The sequence below is a fragment of the Helobdella robusta genome, assembly GCF_000326865.2.
Source record: "Helobdella robusta unplaced genomic scaffold HELROscaffold_70, whole genome shotgun sequence".
Lineage (NCBI taxonomy): Eukaryota > Metazoa > Annelida > Clitellata > Rhynchobdellida > Glossiphoniidae > Helobdella > Helobdella robusta.
In genome coordinates this window covers 412,299-426,296 of record NW_008705399.1, presented here as the reverse complement: position 1 = coordinate 426,296, position 13,998 = coordinate 412,299, and the positions used below count along the sequence as shown (strand labels likewise).

Here is a 13,998-nt window from a genome sequence, read left to right as displayed (position 1 = left end):
TGGATGATTGAACGAAAGAAAGAATGAATAAAAGGAATGAATGAATAAATACATATACGAAAGAAAAATAAATAAATAAACAAATTAATAAATAATATGAAAGAAACAGACATTGCATAATTGAACGTTTATCTCTAGCTCTTTCTGATTGGCGGACGATACCGATGATGCTGCTGCTGTAGTTGCTGCTGCTGTGGTTGACGTTGTTGATTGTGATGCCGTTCTAGGGACTTTCTGCATCAATTCGTCGTTGGCGATTTGGAAGTAGTCAACGGTTTGGCTGAGCTCTCTCTTCTTCAATTTCAACTCCGACTCATGCTCGCTTATGTACTGCAGTAGTAAGCTGTTTTTGTATCGTATCGTTTTGTTAACCGCTATAATTAACCGTAATTGATTGATTATAATTAATTATTAGTATCTCTAATCACTAATTAATTAGCTATGATTGATCAATTAAGATTAAAAAAGAGCTGTCGTATTGTTGGGCTGTTTTGTATTGTGTGTAGTGATGTCTGTTTCCTTAATTGTAATAAATAACAAATTAAAACAACTAATTACTCATAATTATTAATCATAATTAATTATAGTTAAATATAATTATAATAAAATTTAATTAAAACAAACCGTGACTGGCTGATGTTTTTCTTATATTCTTTCCTCCAAGCAGCGAACGATTGCGCGTCTAATCTCAGACATTCAATCAGACAGTCCAACAACTGAATATAATAAAAATATGAAATATTATAAGGAATAATAATATCTAATATAATAATAAAGAATAATAATATATAATAATAATAAATTTAAAACGGAAGAAAAAGTTTATCTCTTTAATTAATACTGAATAATAGGGATGATACTAATTAATGATTGTACCTCTTTCTTCTTGCTATCGGCACAATCATTAGTGTACCTAGTTAGATAGCCAGTGAAGAAACTATTTAGTGTCTTTGATGCATCGCCCCAGGCTAACTTCTATAAAGTTTGTGTGTGTATGTGTGTGTGTGTGTGTGTGAGAGAGAGAGAAAGAGAGAGAGAGTGAGAATGTGTAGGTGTATATGTCGGTATGAGAGGTTTTTCTTTTGCATGTATGAAAGTGTACAATTCAAGGAATGTACAAAAGAATATACAAATTACAACATACAAAAATACAAACATAAATACATACACACACACGCACACACATACAATTATTTATAAAGATCACTGCGTTTTCGGCATTATTTATTCAACTTGCGTATTCAAAACGCAGTGATCTTTATAAATAATTGTATTTATGGTAGTCTAAACACACATACATACATATATATATATATATATATATATATATATATATATATATATATATATATATATATATACAGACACACAGACAAAAACCTTAATGGCAGGATATAAACATTTAAGTCTGGTCTTCAAATCCTTACTAAGCATGGAGCTTTCAGAATACAGCTCACCGAGATATTTGAAATAATCTGTCTTAGATACACAGTCGTAGCACGCCGATGATGATGACAATTTTGTTGTTGTTGTTGGAGATTTTTCAGATTTTGTTGTTGTTGTATCACTTAAATCAAATCCATGAGATCTGTGTGCGGTGTGTGAGTGAATCAAATTGTACTGCTGTTGTTGTTGTTGCTTGTGCAGTTGTTATCATTGTAATTTTTATATCATTATTAAAGACTAACGTAAACAAAGTCTCGAGATACTGCAGAACGTAGCTGTTCAAGTTTCGAACGTTCACCAATGAAAACATAACTCCAAACCAAACTTGGAGTGAAAAATATAGCAATAATAATTAATATTAATATTATGATAATGTTACAGGAGTGAGATCGAGATAAGAACTAGTTATTAGAAATTGTTAAGCATGCATTGAGGAATGAACCGCTTGTAAAATTAATTTAAAGGTTGTAATTCATTTATGGGCGTGACACTGCTATGTGGCACAGTTACAAGCAGATCGGTAGCTATTTAAACAAAGAAGAAGCAGGGAAAAAAGAAAGAACAAACAAAGAAGAAAACGAGAATTAAAAAGAGGTCAGAAGAAGTTTCGAGCAGAAGAAGAGTCCTACTATCGCAGAGAAGTTTTGCATGCGAACTGCAAGCAAATTAGCGATAATGTCCGAGGAAAAGTTTATCACGATGAATTCCACACGCGGTCTGCCAGTGAGTTACGATAATCTTCCGAGAAGCGAATACTGAAGATTTACGGCCAATAAACATCTGACGAGAAAAGCTTAATTATTGGCGATTGGTTTTATTCCGTGATTTACCAGTCGATTAGTTATTATGCTGTATTCTAAGGATTTTAACGATTGAAAAAACGAGCGATTGATCACAGCAATACACGCAAGTGATTGCCAGCACTGTTTTCTTTCTGATAACAATAATTACAATAATAATTATCATCATCTTCGTCGTCATCCATTCGGTCTTTAAAATCACTCAACACAATCACCATTATCATGATAAAAACTCTGCCCAATTCCTAATTCATAAAAAACCCGACTGACCTTTGACCCCATTATTTAGGGATGTGACTCCAACCTGGCCGACGCTCCACAGTATGGCCAGGGCTTTGATTGGTCGGTTTGAATTGCGTTGTAACAAAGATTCAAACTTAAAATATAGTGTAAGATAATGAAAAACGATCATCATTGTTATAGTTATTAAAAATTATAATTTTAATTATAAATACCACTTTAATTATCACTAAACCTTAGTGAGGTGGTCTAAGACTAAGTTAGGCCTACTGTGCAGTAGTATTTGAACGATTAGGCGAAAGCCATATGATGATTGGTCTAAAAAAAAATAATAAATAGTACAATAATAACAGTTATTATTGCAAAACAATTATTCATGTTAGGTAATATTAGAAAAAAAAACCTTTAATGGCGTTGGTGGTTAGGGATTCTATGCAGTAATCGAGCAACGACAGATTGGCCTCCGATGAAAATGACGAGAATTTCTCGATTAAATACTTCTTCAGAGTATCGGGCATCTCACTCACCGGATAATCTGAATGAATGGATAGGACTGAATGAATGAATAGGACTGAATGAATGAATAGGTGGGTGAATGGATGGATGGATATATAGATTGAAAGATCTATAAATGAATGATAAAAAATGAATAAATAAATGGATGAATGAACGAACAAATAGATAGATATATTGATGAATGAATGTATGAAAGGATTAATTCAGGAATGAATATATGAATTGATGGTCTGAGTGATTGAAAGTGAAAGAATTAATAATGGGAAAATGAATGAGTGAACTGATAGATGAATTAATTCACTACAGTATATAATACCATTTGGCTTGTTAGCAATGATGGGATCAAAATCAGTGATGTGATCAAGTTGTGAATTGAGAAAGGAGGCAATATCTCGGAGCCAAATATTTGAATTCTTTGGATACAAAATCTCATCTTTCTTCAGAATTGACTCAAATTCTTCAATTTGTAACTGTTTTTAAGATTGGTTTTTAATACAAAATTATATATTTGAATATATAATTTAAAAATTAAATTAAAAAATATGGAGGGAAGTAGAATAGAACACTAAAAAAATGAATCAATTTTTTCAAGTTGTAAAAATCCATTAACTAATCAATCAATCATTAATTAATTTAATTATTTATTCATCAATTCATTCAAACATGCGGTCAATCAATGAAACATTCAATCAATCAATCAAACAAAGAATAAAATTGAAATGTGAATTTAATTGAATTTAAAATAAATAAAACACATGCAAACTTTTGTAAGACAATCTTTTAAACTAAGAGCTCTATCTCTCCTTTTCATTGTTGTAGCACTTGGTTTTTTAGCCTCCTTGTTAGCATTTTCTTTTTCACTTTCTAGAAGTTTTCTTTCCTTTCGGAGTTCTTCCTCTAGAAATGCCTGATAAATTGTTGGGGATTCTTTCATCGGCGCTACCATAAAAATGAGTAATCTTTTTTAAAAATACTATCATCAGATATTTATTAATATTTAATTAAAAATTAATGAAGCATTTTAATCTCATTAAGATCAAGGACATTAACTAAGAGTAAGAGTGTAAGACCAATTCTTTTTTATCATCATTTATCTTTTTCACTGGTTAAAATTAAGAAAAACTATCTCATTAATAATTATTCAGTAAATTATACTTATGTACTTTTTAAAATATGTATACATTAAATAAAAAAATTATATTAATTCATTATTAATAATTGTAAAAAAAACTTGTTTTTTGTGTAGTAATTCAGCAAATAAAATTAGCAGAAAATTAGCTTTTTTAATTAAATTTAGGTGGATCTTCGAGATCACCTTATCAAATGATAATCACAATAATAATAATAATAATAATAAATTCAGCTTGAATAATATTTGGTTATAATTCTAAAATAATTTATAAAAATAAATAAATTAAATTATTTAATTTAAAAATACCATTTGGTTCAATACGTGGCATGTTGTCCAAGTTATTGTTAGGACGCTGCTTTCTGGAGGCATTCTGCTGCTGATCCTTATTCGTAACTTTAATATTTTTTGATCCCTTCTTACTCCCAACCGTCTCCCAATCATTATTTGAGGCCATTTTTAAAAAAAAAAAAGAAATTTCAGACGATGACGATGTGATAGAGATGAGAAAATTAAAAAATGGACTTCGAACAAAATAAAAAAAGCGTTCTCGAACTAAAAATGATGTTAAGAATTCAACTACCATTGAGTTTATCAGTATCTGATAGTTTATTTTTTGATTTCAAATTAAATGCACAATTTAAACACATTTTAATAAATTAAATGTTTATAAAAAATGCAAATAACTTAATTAAAAAAATCACAGACCAGTTTGTGTCTATTAAATCACTTTTCTAAAAGTTTTAAAAATCAATAAGCCATTCATAAACTATATAGTTAGAAAAACTCGCACAGTCTTTTTCCCTTTTAAAAGTGAACTTTTGCTTTCTGCCAACAACGCCTCAAAAAAGGTACAAAAAAATAAAGTTTCGCGTTTAATTAATTTGATAAATTTTTATATAATTTGAATTATTAATTTATTTTTATCAAACAAAAGCAATCTTTAAAATATGGCGGAATTGGCAGCGTCTGAAAGTACGTTCGTTGAGCGGCCGATATTTGACGACGCCGAGCATGCGTTTCAGGAGCACCTGGCAGCTTTGAAGAGGGGAACGGAATCCGTTTACCACCCCCGAGCGCTGAACGATCATCAGCACCCCCATCCCGCCCACCACGGACATTTTCAAGGGCGCCATCCAGTACCCCATCATCCAGCTCACCATCCCCAGCATCACAACTATCATCCTCATCCTTCCCATTCTAATCAGAGCCACCAGCATTTCCAGCCACGCCATCCTCATCATCGCCATCCGGCACCCCATCATCATCCTCCCCAACATGGCTCAGTCAGTTTTTTTGTTTGTTTTATTTTTATTAGGGATTTAAAAATTTTTTTCCAAGTTTTTTGAATCAACAGGCAACAACATTCCATTTGTTGTTATAGTGTTATACTCTTCATAATTATCATTTTTTGGTGATATTATCAGATAATAAATTCCTGCCTTTTCATTTTCAATTTAATTTAAATGAAAATATTTTATAAATTCAGATAAAAATGTATTATAACTAAATTGTAATCAGAAATACATCTCTTTCACCATTCCTTTGCAACAATGTGTTTATTGTTGTTGTTGATGAAACTATAGATCGAAATTTTTTTTAGAGGATTGACTAATTGATTGACAGGGGGCTAAAACATCAATAGCTGGTGAAATAGCTAAGGCTAGAGAACAAATAAAACACACATTACATGGTCTTGATGTAAGTTTTGTTGAAAAAATGTAACCAAAAGCATGTTTTGTGAACATGTTTGTATGTGTGTATATATTTTTGTATGTATACATCTTTGTATGTATGGATGTATGTTTGTGGGTTGTTTTTTATGTATGCATTTGTATAAGATGTGTATATGTGTGCTGGCATGTCTGTATGTGTGTGTCTAAGTACACATGTATGTCTATGCATGCATATGTATGTCAATGCTTAACATGTTAGATTATGATGTAATTTTAGTTATTTGTTAGCATTAATATATAGTATAACCTTCTGTCATGTTATCCAACAGTAGTATAATTAGTTGAGTATTTTGGTTGAGTAATTTATTTTTAGGTGTAATTGTTTTAATCAGTTACTACTACTTTGTTATTTATATATGAGAGATGTTTTCATTGTTTACAGAATTTGTTGGTTTGTTTGTTTGGAATTTGGGGGATTGACTTTATTCAATTTTTCAAAAGTTTTTTCATTTCTTTGTTTTTATACCTTGTTTATTTTTATTGTTTTTTATATAATATCATTTTAAATAGGGATTTTCATTTTTTTTTCATTGTGTATAATACCCTCACTGCCTTGTGAGGGATGTTGGATCATCGAAGGTTAGGCCCACCGCTTATAACTGTGGTTGCGTAAGGAAGGGCGTCCTGCGTAAAAATTAGCCAAATAAATTACTTATGATGGAATGGCATCGAGGGGTATTTCGGTTTCATCATAGGTAGCCAAACGGCAACCCCCGATCTCGGGGAAAATGTCGTCTAAACGTGTGTTGTTGTTGTTGTTGTTTCATTGTGTATAATTAGTTCCTTGGGTGGTGGTTAAGTCAGGGGTCTTCCTTATTCATTTATCTTTTATTATTTTCTCAATATTTATTTATGAATTATTATTATTATTTATGTTCTTTTTTATATAAATTTGTTTATTTATTCATTAAATTGATTAACTTTACATATCTTAAAATCTAAATCTATTGACTTGCAACCAGCAAAACAGAATTAACGGCATGTATTTTTAATGTATATAGATTTGTAATTCTAGTTGACATACATCTATATTTTATTATTAATATTATTTATTATAAATTATTCGTTATATTATTATTATTATTTATATTTATATGCTTTCATGCTTGGTGGAGATGTCAACGGTTAGTGGAGAGCAGAGGTCGTCGTAATAAAAATAATATATTACTAATGCTAGTCTAAATTGAATCACTGAAATATTATTGTCAGTAAATTGTTTCAATCTCTACTATAATTTTCATAAGTTATTATTATTTTTGGCTATCCATATTGTTCTTTATATTATTTATTAATTATTATTGTTATTTTATTTATACAGGGTGAAGGTGCAGATAAATTTGATGAGATGATGAAAGACTATATTGAAATCAAGAAAAGTTAGCTGTGATTGTAATAATTAGAACAGATAATCATAAGTATAATTTTTTTTCAATTTTTATTATTATTAATTATTATTATCACGAATGATGGCGAATAAAAAACAACCATCCAGAGCTGTCGGAGTTGGAAAAGATTGTCGGAGAGTTGTCAAAGAAAGTTGAGAGTTTGGATAAATTGAATTTGGCGGCACCGTCGACGATATCATCATCAGAACCTGTGGTCCCAGCGAAAGCAGCTGCAGCATGGAAATCTAATGCTGCAGCTGCCGAAGAGGAAGACGAAGATGATGATGACTTTGAATTGTTTGAATCTGATGTAGGCTTCTTGCTGTTCCGTCTATCCAATGCATCATTTTATCTATCTTTCTTTCATTCCATCATTCATTCATCAGTTCTTTCATCTTTATTTCACCCAAAGTTAGTTTCATTCGTTTATCAATCAGTCAATCACTCATTCCGTTTAGCTATTACATCTGTAATTTTGTACCATCCATCTATCCAACTATCTATCTGTCATTTCATTCTGATTCACCACCACCCTGACTTATTTATGACGAAAAAATAATTTTTTGAAATCAGAAAGGCGTTGTGGACGATGATTACGAGCGAGTGAAGCAGGAGAGGGTGAAGGCTTATGAAGAGAAGAAATCTAAGAGTCTGTTTTGTTGTTCATAATATTTGTGGTTTTATTATACGTAGTATTAGTAAATGTATTGTAAATTATTCTCATTCATGGTATCAGTCAGTAAGTTTCGTGGTCGTACTTTGTATCATTGTTCATGACGTGAGAGTTATTTGTGATACAATTATTATCCTGTTACATATAGACGTACATACACGTACGAATGCGTACATTTTGCACGTACAGGCACGCACATACATACGCACATACATACGCATACTGACACATAGATTAACAATTATCTAAATACAGAACCGCAGTTGATAGCGAAATCCAACATTATTCTCAGTGTTAAGCCATGGGACGATGAGATTGACATGAGTAAGATAGAGAAGTGCGTGAGAAGTATCGAGATGGATGGCTTGCTCTGGGGAGCTTGTTAGTTATTATTTTCATTGTTATTAATCTTTTGTTGTTGTTGTTGTTGTAGTAATAGTTTGTATTATTATAATTGTTGTCTTCTTCACAGCAAAGCTTGTTCCAGTGGCCTATGGAATCAAAGCATTACAGATATCATGTGTTGTTGAAGATGATAAGGTGAGCACTGAAGAGCTTGAGGAAAAGATCGTTGCTTTTGAAGACTATGTTAGTTTTTATATCTTTATGATTTGTTACAATAATTATTATTTTATTGTTTGTTTGTATATTAATTGTAATATTAATGTTATTGTTTGTTTGTATAGTAATTGTAATATTAATGTTATTACTCTTTGTTTTTGCTTTCCAGGTCCAAAGTATGGACATCGTAGCCTTCAACAAGATTTAAACCGACTGACGCATGCAAGAAGAGTTACTTTCTCACTGTTCATCATTTAAATATTCTATGAGATTATAGTATACTCTATTCGTCTGCCTATCTATCTGCCTCTCAGTCTGTTTATCTGTCTGACGGTCTATCTGTTTTATCTATCTGCTATCCATCCATCTATCTATTTATCTATCTGTCAATCATTCATGCGTTTTATGGACCATTCGTTATTCGTTCATGTTTGTTGTCCATTTTTGTTTTGGTTTTATTAATAAAATTGGTTGGGGTTTATGGACAGAGTTAGTTTTGCGCGTGCGTTTTGTACCTTGAATGTCATCTACCACCAATATGGGTCCGGGTTTGTCGGCTCTGCTCCACTAAATAAATTTTTTTCTGTTTTTGATTCTTATTTTATTTTAAATAATTTTCAGGAGTTCATAAAAAAAATGTTAACCTAAGTCCGCTTTTATATTTTTCTCACCTCGATTGTTTTAATTAGTTTAGCAGGTAATTTAAATCGTCAGCCAGAAAACACAAAGAATGTTTCAATCACGTATTTCAGTATTATTCTGTGATAGTTTACGCATTTTTATATTATTTAATTTTGTTTTTCTATTTTTAATACGTGATATATGTGCCGTTGAACCGTTGAAGAAAATAACCGAGCACAAATTATCAGTCGATCCGCCTGTTTTAACGGAGGAAGAATCGAAAAGTCGTTTCATTCCGGAGAATTTTAGGTGCGATGCTTGCAAGGCCGTCGCTTTTCAGGTAACAAATGGCATTTATTTGAATTTTAAAAACTAATAATGAATACATTATTGTTATCATTGCACATTTTTTTTAAATGGATCAGTTGTAAATGTAATGTAATTAATAAGTAAGTTGTTAATTCATTGTTAATTCATTAAATTAAAAATTAAGTAACTCTTTAAAATAGAATTTATTCCTGTTTTTTAGTTTCGGCTATTGTAAATATAATATCATCATTAAAATTAACCAATGAAGTTATTAATCCTAATATAAAATATAGCAAAACTGAAAAAATGTTTCATATTTAAAAATAAACTCTGAAAATAAATAATTCAAAATTTTCAAAAGTCTTTTCAATATTTTTATGAATTTATATTACATAAATTAAACGTTATTACAAAATAAATAATATAATATCAAAAAACAGTTTTACACTGCTTTTGATGACTTCAACAAATACAACAAACAACACAAGTACAACATCCCAGAATACGAATTACTAGACTTGGTTGATAAAATATGTGATCCATCTACTTACAAATTGTTTGTGCTGTCTTTGTTGAAATATTATTAATTTTTCAATAAAAATTATTAATAGGCAACAAATTAAGATTATGTATATGTTGAAGTAAATTGAAAAAGCTTGTTACTGATTTATAAATTCTCCAAAAATACCTCGAATCAAATTAAAGGTTATTTTAATATCTTACATGAAAACTTTGTCAGTAATTAAACAACTTTTTTGACTGAATCTTATAACTTTAATATTCATCAATTATTTTTTAATTAGTAATACATACAAATACATTTTCCTTTCACCAAAGATATGGAATCAAAGAAATAAAAGGTTTGAAAAAGTTATCTGGGGGCGGTTTGCCCTCTAGGGATGTACCTGTCGTCATGTCAGGTGGTGGAATGTGGCCTGGGAGGTGGTGTGCTGTTATTCTATACGTTGCTATTTGTATGTTGTTGTTTGTACGTATGTGTGTATGTTGTTTGTACGTTTTTGTTTGTTATTGTATGTATGTTGTTGTTTGTATATTGTCGTTTGTATGTGTTTGTATGTTGTTGTTTGTATATTTTCGTTTGTATGTTTTTGTATGTTTGTATGTTGTTGTTTGTATATTGTTGTTTGTACGTTTTTGTATATTATTGTTGGTCAGTCGTTGTTTGTCAGTTGTTGAACTGTAATATACTACATTCAAGCAAAGTTTGAAAACATTGATATTTTTAATTTTATTTAGTGATATATCTCTAATTCCCTTGTCAAACAACAAATTCAAAAATAACAAAATATATAATTTAAAATCATTATTATTTTTATACAAAAAAAGGAAATTCAAACAAGAAAAATAAAACCATTTCATACAAAATAAAACCCCTCAGACTCTCCCAACTATGTCAGAGAATCGTAGAAGATGTAGATGAGGTGGAAATATACAGGTTCTACAGGGAGGAACCAGATGACATCTACCATCTGCAGAAGTATTTGTGCTTCCAAACGGGGCTTAGAGGGGACTGTAAGAGGGAGATCGATCGAGAATATCAGAAAAAAAGGTCCCAGATCACGAATAACAATCATAATGGCAACAACAACAATAATAATAATAATGGTGGTGGTGAACTATAGAAAACTATTGTGTTGTAATATATGCACAATAAGATGTTTTCAGACTTGAAGCTTTTTTTAAATAAAAATTCGATCTGAAATACGAATATAAAATGAAATATTATATTTAAAAATGAAAAATTATCTGAAACGATATGCGTTTTAATATGCAAAGATATTCAACGGAGATATTTAAAATATTCAGTTTGGCTTACGATAAAACTAATATCTATATCCGCATGCTGTACAAAGAAGTGAAAAAATTACAAAAAAAACTTTGCTAAACCTACAAAATCAAAAATTCAGGCACCTTCTGTCACTACACTAATGGCAGAGTCGTCAATTTCTAGTTTTATAATTTTCTGTATGGATTAAACAGTATGAACCCGTCAACGCTATTGGTAGTATTATTCCACATACGTGTTGCTAGCAATGTCTTCAGCATCTACGCAAAGACTGTTTAAAAGTGTCTCTGGAGTTAAAAGCGATGGCTCTTTCGTGGAAATTAAATTTTCTATCTTCATCTTCTATCTTCATCTTGGTATGACGTCTTTCAAACTGAAAATCACTACTAATAATGTGCGATGCCGTTGTAGATCAGACTGAACTCATCAGACGTAGTTTTCCAGGTCGAATCCGCATTTCATCTGATAATGAATTGATCGGTAGTCTTTTGAAGATAATGTGGCTGAAGCCATGTCAGTAGATATACTTTGCATTACAATATTATATACCAGCTACCAGATTTTCATTGATAACGTCTTAAAATTGTTTCAACAAGTTTTTTTTATGATAAAAAGATAAATTGAAGTGGAGGGAGTTGCCACCTTCCCCTTCTGACATCCCTGACTAAAAAGTATATAGGCAAATCAAAATTAAAAACCAAAGTTCACCCATGATGATACAATTTTTTATAAAAATATGCAAAAAGTGTTTAAGATAGGACTAATTAGACACTATCTAGGAGTATTTTCGACGAAAGGAATAGTTTCAGCAGGAACTAGAACCAATTCAAGTTCTTGGAAATCCGACAAACGTCTTACATCTCTATCATTTCTGACTATAGTATTTGGTAGTTTTCTTAACTTCTTCATTGAACTCTTCTCTATTTTGAATTCATTGCAGAGAATTTCGAAAAGTTGTTTGAATGTAAGAGTATTTCTGTCCTGAAAATCAACTTCAATGAAGTCACTCTCATTTTCGAGTTTTACTCTTAAAACCAATTCTGCAAATAAAAAATATGTTGAAGATAAATTCGTATATTATTAAATAACTAAATCACGCACTAACTCACGCACTCATTCAAACGAATTATAAGTGGTAATAGTATTATCATTGTGACTATCACTTTTATTATTACTGCTAATAATAGGACAAACAACTATTACTAGTATTTAAAAAACAAAGAACAAAATAACACCAGAAGATGGTAGAGACGAAGCATTACAAAACTCTCTCTCCATAGATAAATTAGACATTTTCGATCTTTTTCCATAGTCATTCTGAAATTCATCGATACTGTAATCATCATGTTGATCTGTGCTGTTCTGTTTTTCAAATTAATTGGAAAAAATACTAGAATATGCTGAAAACCTAATCAAACACACAAAAGAGCAGTAAAAATACTTAACAAACATATGCACAAACATTCGCGCATAGACATGTACGTACAACAATGTGCATACACACATACATAGCATACAAACAAAACAATAACACATACTTGTTTAGCGTAGGGAAAAATGGGATGAGCCAAATAATGAGGTACAAACGACTGTTCGAAACTGTTGTTGTTGTTGTCAGAACTAATGTTACAAAATTCTGGCTTCCCTAATCGAATGAAATAACATCGCTGATCAGTGTGATTTAAAACCAAATATTTACCACAAAATAAAAAAAAAACATAAAAACTACCAGTAAAAGGTACTGAAAAGTTAGGATCAGAACAGAGTTGCCAACACGTTTCTCTGTTTAGGGTGGTGATGGATGGATTGGCCCCCTCTTTTAATAGGTATGCAACAATTGATTTATGACCTCTTTTACAGGCCCAGTGTAAAGCTGTCCTAAATTTAGGCAGGAATAAAAATGTTAGATTAGATTGAGTCACTAATATTATAAAACATTAAAGAATTTTAAGTTAAGATCATAAGATGTATTAGTGTTATTCATTACTGCTGTTATAATTAATATAACAAAAATAATGAATAATGCTAATAAACCTTATGATCTTCTTAACTTAATTTTTAAGATTCTTAATCTTACTTAACTTAAGTCTTAAGGCTTAAGCAAACATTACTTATCATTAGAATAAATTAAAAACATGTAATTATAATATAATATTTAAATTTTAAAATAATAATCAAAGTGGAATAATCAGATTCCCTCACTACTAACTACTTATCTATTTTTAATGATGATGACAAAGTTGAACTGTTTAAAATTAATTAAAAACTACAAACCAGTGGTTGATGATGTTTTGAGAGTTGATGTCAACTCCTTTCCTGACAAGACTCTTTATGGCATCGAGGTCCCCGCTAGCCGCCGCCTCTCTCAACTTCTCCTCATTCTCTCTTCTGTGGACGTCATTAATATTCACATTCTCCATTAGCTAATTATTTGGTAATTAGGAACAGCTGGGTAGGCGTCCAAAAAACTTGTTTTATCGCTCGTTACGTTAGCTAAAACTAAAAGTAGCTACAGAATTCACGCTATGGATACAATTACTGACATATTCTGTATATGTCTATATATATAAATATATATATATATATATATGTAAATGTGTGTGTGTATTTTCATAAGTAAGCCCATATTATTATTCTAGTTATATGTATCAAACAGTATCTTATTGAACAAAGTAGTATCATAAAATGAATAAAGATACTTTTTTCAAAAATTAAAAAAATTCTCAATTTGATTTCATTGCGATATCGACGATGATGATGATTGTGACCTGACTT

General features: G+C 30.5%; 3 protein-coding genes across 3 annotated transcripts in view; 1 reads left to right on the top strand and 2 right to left on the bottom strand.

Moving 5' to 3' along the window:
* The window catches only part of HELRODRAFT_194215 (hypothetical protein), a 6,680-nt gene extending 2,029 nt beyond the window's left edge, over nt 1-4,651 (bottom strand). Inside the window, exons 1-11 of the mRNA XM_009031180.1 lie at nt 4,441-4,651; nt 3,766-3,941; nt 3,319-3,472; nt 2,890-3,039; nt 2,722-2,804; nt 2,517-2,622; nt 1,689-1,770; nt 1,381-1,588; nt 877-975; nt 625-716; nt 112-343 (exon numbers count right to left, since the gene is read on the bottom strand). Coding sequence (XP_009029428.1) covers nt 112-343; nt 625-716; nt 877-975; nt 1,381-1,588; nt 1,689-1,770; nt 2,517-2,622; nt 2,722-2,804; nt 2,890-3,039; nt 3,319-3,472; nt 3,766-3,941; nt 4,441-4,588 — 1,530 coding nt within the window. The 5' untranslated portion in view covers nt 4,589-4,651. The remainder of the gene's footprint in view (nt 1-111; nt 344-624; nt 717-876; nt 976-1,380; nt 1,589-1,688; nt 1,771-2,516; nt 2,623-2,721; nt 2,805-2,889; nt 3,040-3,318; nt 3,473-3,765; nt 3,942-4,440) is intronic.
* Nucleotides 4,652-4,933: 282 nt separating this feature from the next.
* HELRODRAFT_194214 (hypothetical protein) lies at nt 4,934-11,011 on the top strand. Its single transcript, XM_009031179.1, has 12 exons — nt 4,934-4,982; nt 5,069-5,417; nt 5,758-5,832; nt 7,186-7,243; nt 7,360-7,562; nt 7,826-7,901; nt 8,181-8,306; nt 8,398-8,513; nt 9,331-9,447; nt 9,857-9,972; nt 10,254-10,361; nt 10,816-11,011. Coding segments are annotated over exons 2-12 (1,332 nt in total). The 5' UTR covers nt 4,934-4,982; nt 5,069-5,081; the 3' UTR covers nt 10,817-11,011.
* A 735-nt stretch (nt 11,012-11,746) lies between these two features.
* HELRODRAFT_115846 (hypothetical protein) lies at nt 11,747-13,643 on the bottom strand (the record flags this gene model as incomplete). Its single annotated transcript, XM_009031178.1, has 5 exons — nt 11,747-12,263; nt 12,459-12,585; nt 12,762-12,868; nt 12,953-13,101; nt 13,498-13,643. The coding sequence occupies 5 exons, from the start codon at nt 13,641-13,643 to the stop codon at nt 11,995-11,997; spliced, it is 798 nt and encodes a 265-aa protein (XP_009029426.1). The 3' UTR covers nt 11,747-11,994.
* Nucleotides 13,644-13,998: the final 355 nt, after the last annotated feature.

What these genes read in the sequence shown, in the direction of transcription:
- HELRODRAFT_194214 (XM_009031179.1), top strand. Translation starts at nt 5,082, where the DNA reads ATGGCGGAATTGGCAGCGTCTGAAAGTACGTTCGTTGAGCGGCCGATA. An exon ending in TGGCTTGCTCTGGGGAGCTT is followed by an intron (nt 8,307 to 8,397) that starts GTTAGTTATTAT and finishes TCTTCTTCACAG; the next exon opens with CAAAGCTTGTTCCAGTGGCC. An exon ending in TCGTTGCTTTTGAAGACTAT is followed by an intron (nt 8,514 to 9,330) that starts GTTAGTTTTTAT and finishes GAACCGTTGAAG; the next exon opens with AAAATAACCGAGCACAAATT.